The 19,889-nt window shown below is 40.9% G+C and overlaps 1 protein-coding gene across 2 annotated transcripts in view; it reads left to right on the top strand.

Moving 5' to 3' along the window:
• The window catches only part of TMEM87A (transmembrane protein 87A), a 29,413-nt gene extending 11,237 nt beyond the window's left edge, over window positions 1-18,176 (top strand). The window contains exons 9-20 of one of the 2 annotated variants that reach the window (XM_077818834.1): window positions 430-613; window positions 2,434-2,533; window positions 3,912-4,005; window positions 5,331-5,399; window positions 6,660-6,768; window positions 8,566-8,624; window positions 8,924-9,027; window positions 9,481-9,551; window positions 11,782-11,843; window positions 13,109-13,161; window positions 14,832-14,862; window positions 16,955-18,176. In XM_077818834.1, coding sequence (XP_077674960.1) covers window positions 430-613; window positions 2,434-2,533; window positions 3,912-4,005; window positions 5,331-5,399; window positions 6,660-6,768; window positions 8,566-8,624; window positions 8,924-9,027; window positions 9,481-9,551; window positions 11,782-11,843; window positions 13,109-13,161; window positions 14,832-14,862; window positions 16,955-16,996 — 978 coding nt within the window. In that variant the 3' untranslated portion in view covers window positions 16,997-18,176. Of the gene's footprint in view, window positions 1-429; window positions 614-2,433; window positions 2,534-3,911; window positions 4,006-5,330; window positions 5,400-6,659; window positions 6,769-8,565; window positions 8,625-8,923; window positions 9,028-9,480; window positions 9,552-11,781; window positions 11,844-13,105; window positions 13,162-14,831; window positions 14,863-16,954 lie in introns of both variants that reach the window. The other variant, XM_077818833.1, reaches the window with a different exon arrangement.
• Window positions 18,177-19,889: the final 1,713 nt, after the last annotated feature.

Below are 19,889 nucleotides of genomic sequence, written 5' to 3' on the forward strand. Positions count from 1 at the left end.
ACAAACCGGTGCAAGGAGGGTAATGTTTCTTGGTGTTTGGGGGATGATTTGTACAAGTGCAGATTCTGATTGGAGTTTTTTGAGGCTAGTGATATTTGCTTTACTCCTTTGGAAGAGTCTGCCAAGAATAAGCTGGGAAGTGCCTCTAACATAAGAATGGAATCACTCAAACTCAATTTAATTGATTCATCTGCTGGCAGTGAGAAATTTATACCATGCCTCCAGACTGTTACAGAACCTGAGGAAAGAAATGTGAAGTGAACCTTTTTTTATTTTCCAGCGTAGTTGGATATAGACATTTCAAAAGCTGCTGTGCTTTACCAAGAAAATGTAGCTGTATTTATAATCCATGCACTGTCCTTCTATGGAAATGGTATTGGGTCTAACCATTCTATTAATCCCTTCCTTGTTTCCCTCCTGATATGGTAGTTTTTCATGGTGATGTGTATCGTGTATGTGTTCTTTGGAGTTCTGTGGCTTGCGTGGTCAGCCTGTTATTGGCGGGACCTCCTGAGGATCCAGTTCTGGATTGGTGCGGTTATCTTCCTGGGAATGCTGGAGAAAGCAGTCTTCTATGCAGAATTCCAGAATATCCGCTACACGGGAGAATCTGGTATGTACCAAGAACAACTTTCAGTTATGGGTATATCTACGCTACAGTCAGAAGTGTGACTCGGCACATGTCAACATCCTAAGGTAGCTTTGATTTAGCCACTTGAATAATTCTAGCGGTGTAGCTGCGACACTAGGAGCTGTACAGGCTCTTCCGGGGCCCTACATACGTATTTGATCAACTAGTATGTGCTGCTGTGGCCTCACTGTTATTGTTTGAGCTAGCTAGATCAAAACTAGCTCTACATATTCTGTAGTCACCTCTCTGATTGTAGTGTAGTCATACCCATTGTCCTGGGCAGGGTAAGGTAGTAATGACTTACTCGAATATATAACTAATTAGGTAATGTATATGCAATAACTCTTTGATTAGTAGGGCACCTCAGAACAAGGAATAAGTAGTCAACGTTTTTGAGTTCTGTTTCCAATTATGCCACAGGCTCTCTGGATGACCTCTGCAAAGTTAGTAAACTGAAGTCTTCAGTCTTCATTGTCCCATCTGTAAAAAGAGAGTAAAACCTACTTCATAGGGATAATTGAATCTTGTTTCTAAAGTGCTTTGACGTTCTCTGAGACTTAACCTACATAGCACATTGAATTTGTCTGTATAGGAAAATCTTGCTAACAATAAAGATAGTGAAGCACTGGAGCAGGTTGCCTAGGGAGGTTGTGGGATCCTTGTCATTGGAGGTTTTTAAAAACAGATTAGACAGATAACCATCACGGACAGTCTAGGTAGACTACTTCCTGCCCCAGTGTGGAGGGAAGGACTAGGTAACTTTGAGGTTCCTTCCAGCCCTACATTTTTATGAATCTATAATGTTGTGTTCTAGAAGATGCTTCAAAAACATTTTAGGATCTGACTTAAACTAATTTAAAGCTGATACTTGTGCTGTTTTGCTCACCCTTACATTCTTATGTGTTAGAGAAGTTTGTGCTATAGTACATCAGGAAGCCTTAAAACACAAGGTAATAGATCACAAATGCCAAAGCTAGGTGCAACAAGTTGAGTTATAGACAGAGCTGGATTGTGAATTAATGGGTTGTGTGACTTGCTTTGGGATATGTGACATTTCACCTATCTAGGTCACTAATTATAATCTGGCTCACGCTGGTAGGAACCAAAATTAATTACTGTACCAACTCACTGTCGGATTGCAGTTGAAACTGATCGGAGTGTGTTGGGTTCTAGGTGGGATGCACTAGCACAGGGCTTCCCACCAAGATCTTAAAGAAGGATCTAAGTGAGTGAAACTACAGCATGGTCTAACAGAATTTTTACATGCAGCCGTCCTGATCCACAACGTAGAGGATCTTGTTGGTTGGCTACTTGGGATGCTATTAATGCCCAGGAGATGCTTAAGGGCTACATTCAAAGTATTTGCAAGAAGGAATGGGGAAGGGCATTACTATATTTTGGTTTCTGCATGAGTTAAGATCATTCAGTATTCAATCTGATTTAATTATTTGTATATACCTTGTGGTGAGGTATGAGACGGAAATAACATTCTTCAGTTCATCTCTCGGCTAGAAGATACTTAAAGGTAGGTTTTGTCTAATCTACTTTATGTAGACCATATGCATACAGACATTTTCTGAGAAAAAAGGTTTCTCATTAACTCCTTTGGTGCTGAATGAAGTATTCAGCTCTTCCTGGAAGCTTGCTCCAACAGTAGATCATAAAAAGATTGATGCATTTTAATGTGCCTGCATTTCTTGGAATAGTCTTGGCCGCTGTAGTGTTGCTATTACCTGCAGCACTTATTCAGAACCCGAATTACATGTTTAGTAACCAAGTTTCTTGTGCTTTGTTCTTGGTAGTCCAAGGTGCACTGATACTTGCAGAGCTGCTTTCTGCAGTGAAACGTTCACTGGCTCGAACTCTGGTAATCATTGTCAGCCTGGGATACGGGATAGTCAGGTAAGTAACAACCTCATCTCATGTTACAGGCTCAACACGTTTCTTTAAAGTGGTTAAACGACATTTGAATGTTATTAGCAAACTTGGAAAATGGATGCTGCAGTGGGACAAAATGAAGTCAAATGTTAAATAAAAAAACTATTGGAACCAAAAATGGAAAGAGCATTTTAAAGAGAGAGAAGACAAAAATCTTTCTGTAGTTCAATACTCTTCTCAGATTGGAGACCGTGTCAGTGAGGAAGCTGACCTATCTACTGAAAAATGACATTTCGTAATGCATATGAGCTTAAATAAATGTTTCTTGAGTGTTAAAAATTAACCCAAAGTTTAAAAAATACATAGCTGCTGACAGCCCTAAGTAATGGATTCTGTTAACACAGTCGCTCTCCATCATGTAGTCAGGTGCGTGTGAAGGCTGTGTGCATGCATGATCAGATACTACTGTGCAGTGAATATAATTGAGTACAAAGTGCTCAGTGTCCAGGAGAGGAAAATATCAGCAAGTGGGTGAGTTATGGGGAATGGTAGAAGTGTGATCGATCATTCAAAATATTTTCTTTAAACCCTTTAAATGTGGATAGTAACGGGACTAAAACAGGTAGAGATAACTGTTCTTAAGTGCATTTGCTGAATCTTCTTGAGATGGGAGGGAGTATGGAGATGAGTGGGTGGGGACGACTTTAGATACCCACTTCGGGGAATATGCAGTTCTGGTTCTGATCTTTTTAAAGAAAGATATGGAAAAACTAGAGAGGATGCAACAAATGCAAAAGGATTAAAGGATAAGACCTATGAGGAAGGACCAAATGCACTAAAATGTGTGTAATCTAGAGGGGACAGAACATGGGGGACAAAGTTTGGCATAGAGATCAGAATAACTCTAACAAATGAAGAAAAGTATTTCAGAAGACAATAGAACCAAGATTAAAGGAAGCCAAGAAAGGAAAATGTTAAACTAGATTTTGGGGATGTTATGGTTCTTAGGCTAGACTGAGATTAATCCATTATCTCTCACAATGGAAGTCTAAAACTTTTTTGAATGTTCAAAAAGCGGTTAGAGAAGACCACTTCTGTATGTATATTATAAATTCCCATGAAGCGTGAGACAAACTTTTTCTAAGTCTGAAATTAAGTCTGGGTCTTGAAGTGGTTTTTATCTTACACATAGTGTGTGAAACTTTCATTGTACTGTACTCTTAAAATCACACCTTTTAAATTCAAGCCTGGACAAAGCCTAACGTGACACCATGAGCCTAGAATACCATAACAAAATAACTTCCTAGATCTGTAACTTGTGATGAGAAACCTTGAATCATGTGCCTTTTGCTGAGGTGTGGTTTTTTTAGCTTTTTTCACTTTTTTTTATATTTCCCTGCAGGCCTCGTCTTGGAGTCACTCTTCACAAAGTAGTTACGGCTGGAGTGCTCTATTTATTATTTTCTGGCATGGAAGGTGTCCTTAGAGTCACAGGGGTCAGTAGACACTTACCTATGTTTTCATGTGTGCCACGGATGTAGCAATTGTTGGTCTTATGTGTGATTACGTATACAGTAATGTAGTGAAGGATCCTTGGGCTATGCTACAATAGGGAAATTTGGAGAATGAAAATTCCCAGTGCCTTAGGGGGGAGAGAAGACAGTTGTGGAGAAGGCTTTATTTTTCCAGCTATTTTACCAATTTCTTGCCATGTCTCCTCCCCAAAATGTAATTCTCTGCAATGGAAAATAATTTTGGTGCTTTGAAATAGGAATACTTGAAAATAAGTGGAGTTTTCGGGTCCAGAACTGACAAGGTTTAGAATTTGTGCCTAGTAGTCAAGGGAGGTTTCATTGGGCATTGTGCAGGGGGAAAAACATGCTGGCAAATAGAAATGGATGCTCCTTGCAAATTTTTGAAGCTGCATATTTTAATAGCCCGGTGAAGACTATTTTAATTCTTAAAAGCTTTTATTGTAGTCATTTTTGAGGTCGATGGGGTTTGGCTTCACAAGGACAATATTTGATCCTTTAATTTGGTTTTGCACCTGACTTGATAGAATTCTTGGGATAGCTTATTTTGACTTTCAGTCTCTTATTTGGTACCCTTTCAGTTTTTCTATGGCGCTATGGCTCTGATAGCAAACTTGGGTCTGTCAGTGATTGATGCCTGTATTATTTTGTGGATATCCTTTCAGAAGTTGCACAATATGGCTAATTTTTCTAGGAAATGTTCAGTGCCTGGTGCGGAGACCAGTACAAGTGAATTTCTTAACAAAATAACATCCTAAATGAATTTTTGTGTATGTGTGAGAGGACTGTTGATCACATCTTGTATGTTGTCTCCTAGTGGGTTCCATCAACTTATGCCATTTTGTTTAAATTTAGTGCTCAAAAGTGGAACATGTAGTCTTTGGCACCAACACAGTAAAAGCCTACCTGCAAAGATCTATAACAAACTTTCTGTAAGAAGTGTTATTGCAGCGCAGCACCATCAAGGCTGTCTGCTCATTAGGGGTGCCTGCTCAATGAGTTACTTACCTACTCTAAAAACTTACTTCTTGCCATATCAGTTGCTTGTGGGGATCAGAACTGTGTGGCGTTTTCTGCTTTTAATAAAATACTCTGTCCCTTGTGTTGAACACTTAATTCAAACCCTCTGCTTCAACAGCAAGGCATAGGGGCTTAATAACTTTCCAGTTCTGTATTTATGTTCTCTGATGGTAAAATGATAACCTGGGACTGAATGCTTGATGATTTTTGGTGTGTGCTTTGCTTTCCCATTCATCTTGTTCTCACTGGGTCTTTCTCTTTATCTCTAGGCACAGAATGATCTTGCCTCCTTGGCTTTTATTCCCCTGGCTTTCCTAGATACTGCCCTCTGCTGGTGGATATCCTTCTTCACTGTTTAATTTGGTGCAGTGTTTTTTCTTTGGAGTTTGGTCTTCAGGGAATCTTTCCGCAGCAAACATTTTTTGCCATATTGAATGACATACCATCTTTTTGTCGAACAGCTACCAGAGGCCCTGTGGCCTAAGGGTTCAGGTAAGCTCTATTTCCATAACTCATGTAACAAATTTTAAATTGCCAACAGAGGTTTGTGAATTGGTTTTGGAACAGGTCCTAGCCCTTACCATAGTGAACATGTAGTTTTTGTGTTGTGGTGGTCTCTGCTTATTGATGTGAGTGTACTCTAAAGTTGTATTGAAGCAGTATTCAGAACAGCAGCTTTTGGACTACGGTCTGTCCTGACCTTACTGAGAGTGTTTTTGTTTGGGAGTGGTTTGTTTTTTTTTGGTGGGGAGGGGTGGTTTTGAGTTTTTTGGTTTTGTTTTAAACTGGTAGAAAACTCTTTATTTTAACACTAGTGCTAAAATTTCTTCTCAGAACTTACAGGTCTCATAAAGTAGTTTGGGGACAAGAAAGAGTTAACTTTTTAAGCAGTTTTCTCAGTCATTTGTTTAAACCTCTTCCCAGCCTCCTCTTCCACATTTACTGTTTGTCTTCTGCTGCGCTGAGACCCTTTGAGTTTAGGACTTGACTAGGTTTAGTATAAGCTCTTGAAACTACCAAACCTGAAAAATTAGGATATGCCAAAAAGTTCACCTTTCCCTTTCCAGGCCAGGGCAACCCCCTTATTCCTCTTACAATGATGTCAGTCTTTTGTCTTAAACACATGTTTGATTATTGTACAATTAAAATTGCAGGAAAGTAGGTAAAGACAAGCATGGATGTGCTGTCCATTTATATTAAACACATGACCAGGTTTTAAACCTATTTCTCTCTTCTCAAAATGCATGTTAAGTTTTCCTGCAGGTATGAACTACTGTAGTGTAGTTGTGAAATTTTGCATCAGGCTAGCTTACTGATGTGGTGATATCAGAGTACTAGGCCTGGATGGAGTGGGGTGACATAAAAGGATGGGTATGGAAAACCAGTTGTAGTAAACCACTGTTCAGGAGCACTGCCTCTGGATGACCTTCTGCAGTGCAGGAGGGCTGGGTCACCGTGGCTGTGCTGCTGTTAGGGAGGGTTGCAGGGGCGCTATGTCTGTATGGCATGACAGTGTTGCTTGAGATGTGTACAAAAGCTGTATCCTACTTGTTGTCAAGAACTTGATTCTTAAGCTTGCTTTCCTTGACTTGCCATACATATTCATCAGCCTGACTCAAACGATGAAGCTGCTAAAACTGCGGAGGAACATTGTGAAACTCTCTCTTTACCGGCATTTCACCAACACTCTTATCTTGGCAGTAGCAGGTGAGCTGTGGGTTCCTTTCCTCACTAAATAGTGCACTTTCCAGGTATTATGGGGCTGGTTTAGTTTACTAAAGCTCTGCTTTGGGTCAGTTTTTTGGCCTTTGGCATTTCAGTGTTTGCTCTTGAACACTCAGACTTGCATAGTGGTGGGCTTCTGCCAGATTTTTTTCTGACTATCCATAAACAGTAGCTTCAAATTAGCATTTATCTGAATAAGCTAAGCTTAATAGTTTTTTGAAGTTTCTTTTATTATGGTCCCCTTTCCTCTCCCACCTCCTCTCCCCAGACATCCTCATGCTTCACTAGCAGCTGCATCCCATGCTGAAATCTCCTGCTCAGATGGGTAGTGGCTTCCTCCAAGACTTCAGTACCACTTTGTGCTGGTTAATGGGGGCTTTTAAAATGTGTTATGGCTCCACCATGCTGACAGCTTAATCTTTGAGCAGAGTGGCTTTGCGAAAAAGAACATCTGCTCATTTTAGAAAAGAGAGGGCAGGCTATTTTTGGACGGGAAATTAGAATTTAAAGTTTGTACCTATTTGCATCAAATAAAATCCAGCTAACATCAAGGACATACCTAATAATGCTACCAGACTCCATTTTTTTCACCCACCCAAAAACCCTATCCAGGCAGTGAGCAGATTGCTATTAACTCAACTCCCATAAGGGACAGAGATGTTTGAAACTTGTTTTAGAATATGTGCCCATTAAATAGGTGGGTTTGGTTGACATTCTTGGCAGCATCTGAAACTAAGCTGCTCCAAAATACAACCAGTATTAAAAAAAACTCCATCCTTTAAAGCCCACTATGGGGAACGCTTAGCTTCTGCATTAAAACTTGCTTTTGGCCCAGGGTAATAAGATCTAAATTCCAGGAATGGTAGGTGGGAGGCTTGGTTACTTCATGATCAGATTACAAGTACAAAATATTTTAAAGAGGCCTGATGTCTTTGAATGCCAATATCCTAATCTGTCTCTCTAAAAGAAGGAAAGTAAGATGAGAATGGGAAATGCAGCTTTGAGGTTTAGCTCAGACCTTTTTACTTGAAGAGAGAGAGTATAGTATTTGAAGCCTCTGATCTGAAATATCTTGACTTCTTGTCATAACCAGTCGGAAATTGACCTTAACTTAACTTTTATTTTTTTCCAAAGGCTGATAAATTGAGTTACATGCAGTTCACTCTGAAGGTCTTTGGAATGAAACCTTGTACAGTATCAGCAGAACCTTGTTTTTAAAATCATTAGATTCCTTGGCATTTTTCATAAGATCAATGGGTTTTCTTTGTGTAAGTCACCAATCTGTCATGCAATGTATTGTGTGCCAATTGATTGCAAGTATGCTTGCTTGAGGTGACTCTTCTTCTCCATTGCTGTGGATGTAGCTTGTAAAGAACTATAGATTTCATAAATGTTAAACTGTTACATTGTCTAGAATGCTGCTAGAATTAAGTTATGTAATTCTTCAAAAAATAGTCCCATGGAGAAGAAGGAAGTAGTGGGGGATCATTCCCTGCCATGTCTTGGACAAGCATGCTTTGGGGGAAACAAGAACATTGAATTCGGCTCTCAATTTCAGTGGCTGAATTAACTGATGTGAGATGACTTCCACAGAATCATCGTCCCTTTGTGATTGGAAGAAAAGGATGTAACAGGAAATGTTTAAACCATCAACAATTTACTGTAAAAGGCTTTTGCCTTTGAAGTCCCGGGGCATGATTACTTAGTTCTTAGATACTCTAGTGGTAGAAAAACTCTGACTTAGTGGTTTTACCAAGTTGTTTTTTTTTTTGCCTTCAGCATCTATTGTATTTATCATCTGGACCACCATGAAGTTCAGGCTGGTGGATTGTCAGTTGGTGAGTTTGCATCTTATACCTAAGTGGTTTCCTTGATTACGACTTCCTTCCTTAAAATCTGGATTTGGAGGTAGAGGAAGTAAGGTTGGGGAAGCTGGCAGATGCTCTTCCTGTAGGGTCCACTGTATGCTCCTCCACATGAAGGGAAGTCTTAATCCATGGAAACTTACAGCCTTTGGGGAGCCATTTAGAACAGAACTGCAACTTTACTCCTTGTCACAGGTGTTTCTAGTTCACCAGTGTATTTAAAAGAAAAAAAAAAAAAGACTGAGGGCATGGATTCTCTGTTTTCTTGACAGGACTGGCAGGAGCTGTGGGTGGATGATGCCATCTGGCGACTGTTGTTCTCAATGATCCTTTTTGTCATCATGGTTCTATGGAGGCCGTCTGCCAACAACCAAAGGTTTAACGCGTTTTACCTTAAAGTAATCTTGACTTCTTAAAGTCAAGTCTATCCAAAGAGCATTTCCAGCAGTCCTGGTGTACTGCATGGTCACTTGCTAAACTTTTCTGCAGGCTCTGTGAGCTGTGTGCGTGCGTGCGTGTGTGTATAGGGATTGAGCAGGAAGTATAGTTCATGTTGTATATCCTGACCACAGAAAGTGGAAGTAGCATTTGTAGATTTATAGGCTCTCCTTAGTAACATTTATTTAAAAAAGGGAAATGGTATGAGTACTTAAATTATCTCAGCTTGTGGTTGATCAAAAATCTAACTTACAGTTAGAGGGAGCTGTCCAGAATAGTGAAATAATAAAAATGGCAAGATAATCAATCTCTTCAAAATGACATTTATGTAAGATATTTTGACTTTGTGCATCTGTCTCATGGTGTCTTCATTCTTTCCTGTTCTCAAAAGGTTTGCTTTCTCACCATTGTCTGAGGAAGATGAGGATGAACAGAAAGAGCCCATGTTAAAGGAAAGCTTTGGTAATGTTGGAATTATTAATATTAATATGGGAGACTGCCAGACACTCTTTTAACCATACATTCTTTAAATCCAAAGGCCAAATGGTGTTTTATACAATTGCTCTAAACATACCTAACAGCCTAAAAATAAGCCAGGGGCAGACAAACTTTTTGGCTTGAGGGCCACATTGGGTTTCCGAAATTGTATGGAGGGCTGGTCAGGAGGGGCAGTGCCTCCCCAAACAGCCAGACGTGGCCTGGCCTCCGCCCCATCCAACCTCCCCTGCTTCTCGCCCCCTGGCGGCCCCCCCGGGACTCCTGCCACATCCGATTCCCCCCTGCCCCATGACTGCCCCTGGAACCTCTGCCCCTGACTGACCCCCGGGACTCCTGCCCATTCCAATCCCCCGTGTCCCCTGACTGCCCCCCTGGGACCTCTGCCCCCACTCAACAACCCTGTTCCCCGCCCTCTGACCACGCCGACCCTTATCCACACCCCCACCCCCTGACCACCACCCCGAACTTCCCTGCCCTCTATCCAACCCTCCTGCTCCTTGCCCCCTTATTGTGCTGCCTGGAATGCTGGTGGCGCTGCAGCTGCGCTGCCCAGAGCACCAGGACAGGCAGCCGTGCTACCCAGCTGGAGCCGGCCACGCCACCGTGCAGCACCGAGCACTGGGTCAGGCCGCCCAGAGCATTGCGCTGGTGGCGCAGTGAGCTGAGCCTGCCTAGGAAAGGGAACAGTAGGGGAGGGGCCAGGGACTAGCTTCCCGGGCCAGGAGCTCAGGGGCCAGGCAGGAGGGTCCCGCAGGCTGGATGTAGTTTGCCCATCTCTGAAATAAGCAGTCACTACACCCAATACAGTACCAAAGTATTTGTAAGCCTGTGATCAGTATACTTACAAATAGGCCAGACCTAGAGAAAACCATCTTATCCTGGTGTGCTCCAGCATGATCATGTAGGGGTCTGACAAAGAAGCTTCAGATTCATGGCTTTTTTTATACCTTTCACTAGCTTTAGCAAAAGTCCAGTTTGAAGGAGTTTCTCCTTGCTTCTTTCCTTCCTCCAAGGCCTTCCTTTATCTCCTTCTCTCCCCCTCCCCCAACCGCTCACCAGCAGAAGAGTGGGAAGGTTTGTGTTTGTTTCTCTTAAGACCATTTTTTCTTTGTCTTGTTACTGCAGCTCTTTATTTTATTAGTTAGTTTTTTGAACCATACGTCCTTTCCACACTACAAGTGATACTATTTATTATTCTCATGGCCTTCCTTTACTTGCTGATTAGAGCCCCTTCCTTACTGGCCACAAACCAGAAAGCAAATATATTATTTTCTCAACCAAACTTAAGCTAACTTTTTAATTCTTTTAATTTCATAACTAAGCCTAAAGACAGGAACAGAATCTTTCTGATTTTCCTTTCTTTGGGGGTGGGGGTGGGAAAGGAATCTTAGTGCTGAATTAATCAAGGACAGGTATAGCAGCACTGTCACCAGCAGCGTAAACTCCTCCACGCTGCCACTAGACTTAACCCTAGCCTTAGAGGAACACCACCACTAAATGTTCAGTCTCTGCGTGGCCTGTTCAGTCTCTGACTTCTCAGATGAAACTGCCAATGGGGGCACTCGTGTGTAATCTTGTCCACTAGGAACTGGTCTGAGATCTTCAACTTCGTAGGCAACTAGCCTTCAGATAGTGGGGACTTTCAGATGCTACTGCTGGACAGCAAATTAAGATGGATTTGACATGATGATTGAAAGGCTCACAGAAAAGGTGGGGGAGCTGGTTCTTACAGGAACAGTGAAATGGATCATGCATAAAAGTACACTGAAGAAAGATCCTTTTCCTCTTAGAGTTATAGTTATCATAGGTGTTCACTGAGCTTCACTTTGGACTTGCCTAGATCGTGCAGCAATGCACACTAGGGGGGGAGTGATTTCTAAAGTGTGTGAATGTGGTGTGCACTAAAAGTTTCCTGTAGCACTTCAACATAGTGCTGTTTCCACACACCCCTAGGGTGCATTGTTGCACCATGCAGACCAACCCTTAGTATTGTTTGTTAAAAATGTATATGAATTTTTCTGAGAAGTTACTTTTGCTACCTGGAAAGGGGACTCTGCTTTTAAATAGGTAGCATGCCCTTTCCCCTAAATAATGACCTTTGGCTTCAGTAGAGTATTCCTAATAGATATGCCATCTACAGTTTACATTCTGACATAGTTTAATATCCCATGTCTGTCGTGTCTCCCCTTTGCAGAGGGAATGAAAATGAGAAGTACAAAACAAGAACCAAATGGAAATGTGAAAGCAAACAAAGCTGTGAGTATGCCCTTCCCACCTTGGCCCTATCACTAGGTAAAGTAATGCCAGATCACTCAGTTGGCTGCCACTTAAATAGGAGCTCTGTAACAGGAGCAAACCAAGTATCTGTGTTTGTCCTTTCCAAGAAGTGAGTGATTTGGGTCAAAACATGATGATCGTGGTGCTTGTGAACAGATTTTGTGTTTTAGCTTTCTGGTAAATCAGAATTCAGTATGTGCTTTGAGAACTTGCACATAATGCATTAGAGACAGAACTGTTTCATATTACACCAAGTTCTCTGAAACTGGCTAATTTAGCCTTTGTGTAGCTAGTCTCTCAGGTTCTAAGATTGCTTCAAAACAGAAAAATACATGGAAGTTGAACTGGATTCAGAGGGCATTTACACTGCTTACCCTATGTTTCCAAATCCTGTATGCTTTTCAGTCAGATGCACAACCACCTGAGGTACATGTGTATCTTTTGTGAGTGCATTTAAGACGTCTGCATTTTCCACATGTGACCCTGTAAAACTCAGGATTTATTCACGAGTAGGTAGAAAATGCATTCCAAAGTTGTTTCTCTAAAGCCTTCAGGGTCGAGCTCATTTTTGTCTAAAGCATGCATAAACTGTAGAACCCTGTTGCTCCCTGAAATCTCTGTTCTGCTTTGGCAGTAGCAAGGAGTTCCTCAAACTCTTGAGTCAGCAGCAAGGACATTCAAATAAAGATGACTTCTAATTCACAGATATCCTTAATATAAAGATAAAACTGCCCATTGTTTTCTGTTCAGCAAAAAAGCAGAGTAGAAATATGTTCAGTGCTCAAAAATCCTGCGTAATATTATGTATCGCAAATCAAAATGTCAGTTCATACAAATCAACAGTCCTCCTAGTGCTATGAAAGTGCTGAGAGTCTCAACAAAAATTAGGAAGGTTACATTAACATAGGGTGTACTCTTTAATCTTTTGAATGCCACATTCTGAATCCTATTTTTGTGTTTTAATACAATGTTTTATACATTATCGTAGCATTTTAAGTTCATTCTTGGCTGAGTAGGCACTGGCTTAAAATGGCTGAAAAATGTTTTAAACATTTATTTTGACTTCCCTGCTCCTCTGAATTCGATTCCTTAATCCAGAAATAACAATTTGCATTTCTTGTGTGGGCATCCACTATAGTTAATGCTGAACTTTTCAGGTAGGCTAGAGGAAATGTATTCATTTGCAAACCCCTTCAGAGTCCTGTCATTTTTGATTTTAATGTTGGTTTCTGTGCTTCTAGCAGGAAGATGATCTGAAGTGGGTAGAAGAGAATGTTCCTTCTTCAGTGACTGATGTGTGAGTATCTGTGCTGTGACAAGCAGCAGCAGCTGCACTGGAGTCAGAAGCGCTGGAAGTATAGTTAGAATGCCAGCAGTTGTGGTGCTGGCTCTGCTGGGCAAGTGCTGAACCCTTTCTGGAGTTGGCCTCTGACTTTAAGAGTACGTCTGTGCAGCATGCTAAGTGTAAATATATAGCCATATGTAGTAGTTGATAGGGTTTATTAAGTGGTTTTTTAAAAAAAATCTAAAACTGCACCTTCTTTAAATCTTGGTGTTTGTCCTTCTCTTGCTGCTGTGGTGAAACTATCCTTAAACGTAATGCATCTGCTGAAATGTAGACTGGGAATTTCTTAAATAGTCACTGCAGTTGGTAGTGGTAGGTGCAAATGGTCCCTTATGAGGATTTGACCTCAAGTTGAAAATCAGCAGTACTACAAGTGAGGCTACTGGGAATAAGTAAGTCTCTGGTTCAATATTTTGGTGACATGTTTGGTTTTAAGCGTTCAACATTTGTGTAGTTAGAGGTATCACACAAGGTAAAGTCCTAGTCCTTTTAGTTAAAGGACCAAGACATTTAAAAGATACAGGACAGAGCTGACATATTCTTGTGCTCTGTGGATGGAGAAATCAGTGTGATTCTGACAATGAGTAGTGATATTTGTATGAAAGAAACTTTTTCCTGTTGTGGCTTCTGTATATCATCTCATGACTATGAATAATGAGCTGAAGTCAGTGTTAGCCACCTGTGTTTTGAATCCCATGTCCAATGACTTGCTTTTTTTTTGTGGAGTTAAAATCAGATTAGCTTCCCTCAGTAGTGTGCTCTGGATGTACATTTGAGTGTTTTTCCTAATATAATATAAATTGTGAATAATTTTTATTAAGTTGGGTAGTTAAGACAGAATGTCTGGGCCTTCTGTTTAGTGGCTGTTTAGTTTAGTTTAGTTCAATGATACTTGACATTGGCAGTGTGGAAGCCCACTGTACTCAACCGGTATCACTTCTGCCTTAATAGTGATTTTTACAGTTTATACTTTGGTGTTCTGTGCCTAAATTTCTTTTTTTAAATCATATGTAAACCATGATGGATACTGGCTTATAGTTCTGATACTGGCATTCCAGCAGAAAACTCAGATCCTGGATTTAAATACACAACTCTGTTTAACAAAAATACAATTCAGTTTATACATGATAGGATACTAAGTACAGTTTCAGAATACTACACTGAGGAAAACCGGTGTATCTTGTGAAAATTTGTCTTCATTTGCCTGGGGTTTGTCTTTAATTAGAGGGTACCGAAAGCTAGTAAAAGGCAAGATACTCCTCTCCACCACATAAAGTAAATAAGAGGTTATAAAAGACACTGTCATTTTACTTGAGAGTTTTTGAAAGTTGATATCTTCTGGCTGATTTCAAGTGATGGGAATTTGAGAGCTGGACAATTAAAGCAGAACTTAGGAACTGATTTTGTTATTGGTATTTGATAATACTACATAGGTCCTATCTCACTCTGTTAATGTCTTTCTCTGTCTTCCTCCAGTTCTCTAATTTTAGCAAAGGGTTGGTGGTCTTCTCCATTATAACCTATTCCTGTCAAAAAGCTGGAGGTGTTAAAACTGACATTGATGTTTTCAGTCATTTAGTGCTTGGGTCTGTGTACCAATCTTTGTTTGTTTTTTACTGCAGTGCTCTCCCAGCCCTTCTGGATTCAGATGAGGTCAGTAAACAAGCCTTCAGCACAAATTGAAGTCTTATGACATGCCAAGGGAGTCATGAGTCTTTCATTAAAGAGGTTGACTTGGCCTTTTAGAACTGAGCTTTATGTTCCTATAAATGCGGCAGGAAAGGGGAGGGGAGGAAGTACTGATGTTCTAATTGGATGAAATACAATAATTTGCCCTAAATATGAACAGTGTAAACTAGTGTTCAGCCGAAAGACTTTCAAGAATGGTAGAACCTGTGCAGCAGATTGCAATTTATCATGAAACAATTATTTTAAATCCAAATGATTTAAAATACTAGATGCTCCCTTCATGTAGTAGTGCTATGCATGTTTACTCAAAGTAAAGCTGCATTTCCCTGTCTCCTTCCACGTTTGTGTGAATTCCAGTAACTTATGTTGTAGCAAAACAGTGCTGTTTCTGGCTCTCTGGCTCTGCAGATGCTGGTACATAAATTAGAAGCTGTTTCTAGAACAGTGGTCCCCAAATTGGTCGGGGGGGGGCATTTTGTGGGCAGGGGATGCAGTGGGATGTCAACCAGCCCTGGTTGGGAGGGAGCACTGTGCTTCTAGTCCCACTCTGCCCCCAGCTTCACTTCTTTTCCAAACTCATTCAGCCCCAGTCCTGCTCTGCCTCCAGGCCTGGGCCAGCCCCCATGGGAGGCAGGGAGGGAGTGCTACGTTTCCAGCTCCGCTCTGCTGTGATTCCCTCTTTGCCCCCAGCCAAGCTCTGCCTCTAGCCCCAGCTCCTCCCCCATCCACAGTTCCGCCCCCAGCTTTGCCTTCAGCCCAAGCTTGGGAAGCCTTGGTGGTGCTGTAATGGAGGGAGGTGCAGACAGATTCCATTAATGGTAAGTGGGGGTGCGACTGGAAAAGTTTGTGCACCACTGTTCTAGAAGTTGAGTTTTGGTTAATACCATCATTTGCATGTTGCTTTTGGGCCAAATAAAGGGTTAATATGTGAAATCTGTGCCTCATGTTGAATTACAATAAAATCAGTCACCTAAATGATGCTGACGGGTTTCAGAGTGGTAGCCGTATTACTTTGTATCAGCAAAAAGAATGAGGACTACTTGTGGCATCTTAAACTGCCCAAATAAATGTGTTATAAGCTTTTGTGGGTTAAAACCCACTTCATTAGATGCATGGAGTGGAAAATACAGTAGGAAGACACACACACACACACACACACACAATGGGCGTGGCTATACCAGCTCTAATGAGACAAATCAATTAAGGTGTGCTATTATCAGCAGGAGAAAAAATACTTTTGTAGTGATAATCAGGATGGCCCATTTCAAACAGCTGACAAGAAGGTGTGAGTAACAGTAGGGGGAAAAGTTAGTATGGGAAAATAGTTTTTAGTTAGTGTAATGACCCATCCACTCCCAGTCTTTATTCAAGCCTAATTTGATGATGTCCAATGCTATGAATGTTGATGAGTTGATTAAATTCTTGACAAAGTGTGCTCTCTACTGTATCTGGAACCACTAGGCAAAAATTGTTCTTGCTGAAGAGAATTTAATGAGAGAGACGATGGATTATTATAGCACTCCGCAAATTATTTAGTGAATAGTTTTTTCCTTGATTTTAGCACATATTTTTCTTTCTGCTTTTTGTAGTATTAGATGAGTTCCAAACTTTAAGGTTTGATTTAAGAGTTCCTTTTCACCTATTTGGGAGTGACAAAACGCAAACCTCCTGCTAGTTAGGGAGAAACGCATTATGTCAGTATTTGAGTGTGCTTCTCTCTAACCAGCATACGAAATTCTGTAATGTGTACATGATACGTATCTTCACACATTCAGAGTTAACATGTAATGATCTGACCTAAACAGAGATCGAGTAGCAGTGTATACTCAGAAAGGTAACTTTTCCCCTATATGTGCAGTTAGATTTCTGACTGGACAAATTAATATCTTATCAAAATTTGAGCACTCTTTATATATCTGTTATTCCGTGTATAACCACTGTTCTGCAATGCATGTGCGTTATCTATAAACATGTGAAGAGTGGGCTCTTAGTACTGAGTGATGTAAACACAGAGACAAAAATTACGAACTTCAATGACCTTTTTTGAATTTTGCAGGAAAGAATGATTACACACTTTGAAAGATCCAAAATGGAGTGAAGAAGCAGCTTCTTGAAAGTTCTGTTTCCCGTAGGCTGCCCAGTGGATCAGGCGCATCCTACTTCTCTCTCTCGATCTTCACCGTTGGAACTGGACCCTGTATTTGAGCGAGGGCATCTTACGCAGTTCACTGTGGAAGAGGTTCACGAGGACATTGATAAACCTTTGAAAAATGTTTGAATTTACAGTGAATTTACAAGTTTGGATTTTTAAGTGATTTAAATGTGTGTTCCAGCACCTTCTGTAACTTTCTTCAGATATTTAATCTGTCAAACTAAAAGTCCTAACATCTGACTGAGGGACTATGAATTCAATGTTACAATTAACTTCCACAGGTCAACTACCTGTTTTTGGTGGAGGGTAGAAGAAGGTGGTGAAGAGTTACTTTAGAAACAACCTTCCCATTTTATTGAAAATAATGGCTAATAGATGGAGACTGCGCAGCTGGCTTAGAAGGAGAGGAGGTTTTTGAGTAAGAAGCCCCAGTAATTGAAGGAAATCAATTGAGATACCAAAAAGGAAATATTTTGAAAAAGTTACAATGATATTGATGTTTTTAACAAAACCAAGTGCAATTTTATTAACAACACTGTGTATAGGAAAGATTTTCTATTTTAAATGTCATTGACCTAGGAGCAACAGTTGCATAACTTCAGCATTTGTTGTTGTGGCACATCTCATTGCCGGCAATGTGATGGATGCCTAAAAATGACTTACCCATACCTTCAAAGTGTTGCGTGGCCTAATAAAAACTTCCTACAACACTTTGCTAATGTTTGTCTATGAAGTTAAGCAAATATTAACTAGATATTTCAGTAGAACTCTACTCTGTGCAAGTGACCTGTCTGCCTCGAGGTCCGTACTTACCCATGAGATGATGGCACCACCTCCCAGAGGGAGCAGGTTCTTCTTTTCCCTGCAGGCAAAAGCTTTGCTGGTTTTGATCCTAATATGTTCTGCTGGGATACTTCGGCTCCTGGGGAAAGTTAAGCGGGGGGGGGAGCAATGGGGAGTTTAAAAAGTCACCTGTTATGTAAGTGGTTTAGTGATCAATTTTTTCCTGTCTAGTCCATCCCTGGGGCCAACAAGTGCTTTCTGTTCATTTGATCAATGTCAGAGTTGCAGATTTCTATTCTGTACAGAATGGTCGTCTCATTTTTTAAAAGAGTGGAAAAATGTCTTTGCTTTTGGTTTTTTAATCATTTTTCATACTTTCTAGCCTGGAAGTTTCACTTGGCAATAATTTACATGTGCATGCCCATTGTAGGCCACAGGTTTGCATGTGTAAGTTGCACGGGTGTGAGTGAGGCTATAATTGGCCTGCAGAGTCTTTACTACTGATAATGACACAGGAGGCAACAGCTTGACTGTTACATACCATGTGGAGTTTGCAGTACCACTAGTTAAGCAGGTTTTTACTTGTAAATTGAGCACATTTATTTCAGAAATTGATGAGATAACATGTAACACTCAAAGTGCCCTTGATAGAGCTGCTTTTGTGCAGGAGAACTGCACTAAAATCTCAGGTTTCAGAGTAGCAGCCATGTTAGTCTGTATCCGCAAAAAGAACAGGAGTACTTGTGGCACCTTAGAGACTAACAAATTTAGTCTCTAAGGTGCCACAAGTACTCCTGTTGGTTTTTACTAAAATCTCAGACTCAAACTTTAGATGAGCACAGTGGTCCCTTCTGGCCTTAGTCTGACCTCCCTGCATGTTGCAGGCCACAGAACCTCACCCACCCACTCCTGTAATAGACCCATAACTTGTAGCTGAGTTATTGAAGTCCTCAAATAATGATTTAAAGACTTCAAGTTACAGGGTATCAGCCATTTACTCTAGTTTAAATCAGCAAGTAAACCATGCCTAATGGTGCAGATGAAGGCAAAAAACCTACAGGGTCTTTGCCAATCTGACCAAGAGGAAGATTCCTTCCTGACCCCAAATATGGCAATCATTTGGACACGATTCAGAGTAACAGCCGTGTTAGTCTGTATTCGCAAAAAGAAAAGGAGTCCTTGTGGCACCTTAGAGACTAACCAATTTATTTGAGCATGAGCTTTCGTGAGCTACAGCTCACTTCATCAGATGCATACCGTGGAAACTGCAGCAGACTTTATATATACACAGAGAATATGACAGTGGGGTGGGAGGAGGTATTGTTTCATATTCTCTGTGTATATATAAAGTCTGCTGCAGTTTCCACGGTATGCATCTGATGAAGTGAGCTGTAGCTCACGAAAGCTCATGCTCAAATAATTTGGACACGAGTATGTCAGCAAGATCCACCCGCCAGACATCCGGGAAGGAATTCTCTGTAGTAACTCGGAGCCCTCTCCATCTAGTGCTCCCGTCCCTGGATATTGCTACTAGCAGTCGCAGATGGGCCACATGTCATTGTAGCAGTCTCATCATACCATCCCCTCCATAAACTTACCAAGCTCAGTCTTTCAAGCCAATGAGGTTTTTTGCCCACATTGCTCCCCTTTGAAGGCTGTTCCAGAACTTCATTCCTCTGAGGGTTAGAAACCATCATCTAATTTCAAGCCTAAACTTGTTGATGGCCAGTTTATATCCATTTGTTCTTGTGTCAACATTGGTGCTTAACTTTAAATAACTCCCCTCCCTCCCTGGTATTTATCACTCTGATGTATTTATAGACAGCAATCATATCTCCCCTCAGCCTTTGGTTAGGCTAAATAAGCCAAGCTCTTTGAGTCTTTTTTCATATGGTAGGTTTTCCCTTCCTCTGATCATCCTGGTAGCTCTTCTCTGTACCTGTTCTGGTCTGAATTTATCTTAAAAATGGGAGACAAGAATTGCACATAGTATTCCTGATGAGGTCTCACCAGTGCCTTGTATAATGGCAGTAACACTTTCCTGTCCCTATTGGAA

Source organism: Eretmochelys imbricata, chromosome 6 (assembly GCF_965152235.1).
Source record: "Eretmochelys imbricata isolate rEreImb1 chromosome 6, rEreImb1.hap1, whole genome shotgun sequence".
Taxonomy (NCBI): Eukaryota; Metazoa; Chordata; order Testudines; family Cheloniidae; genus Eretmochelys; species Eretmochelys imbricata.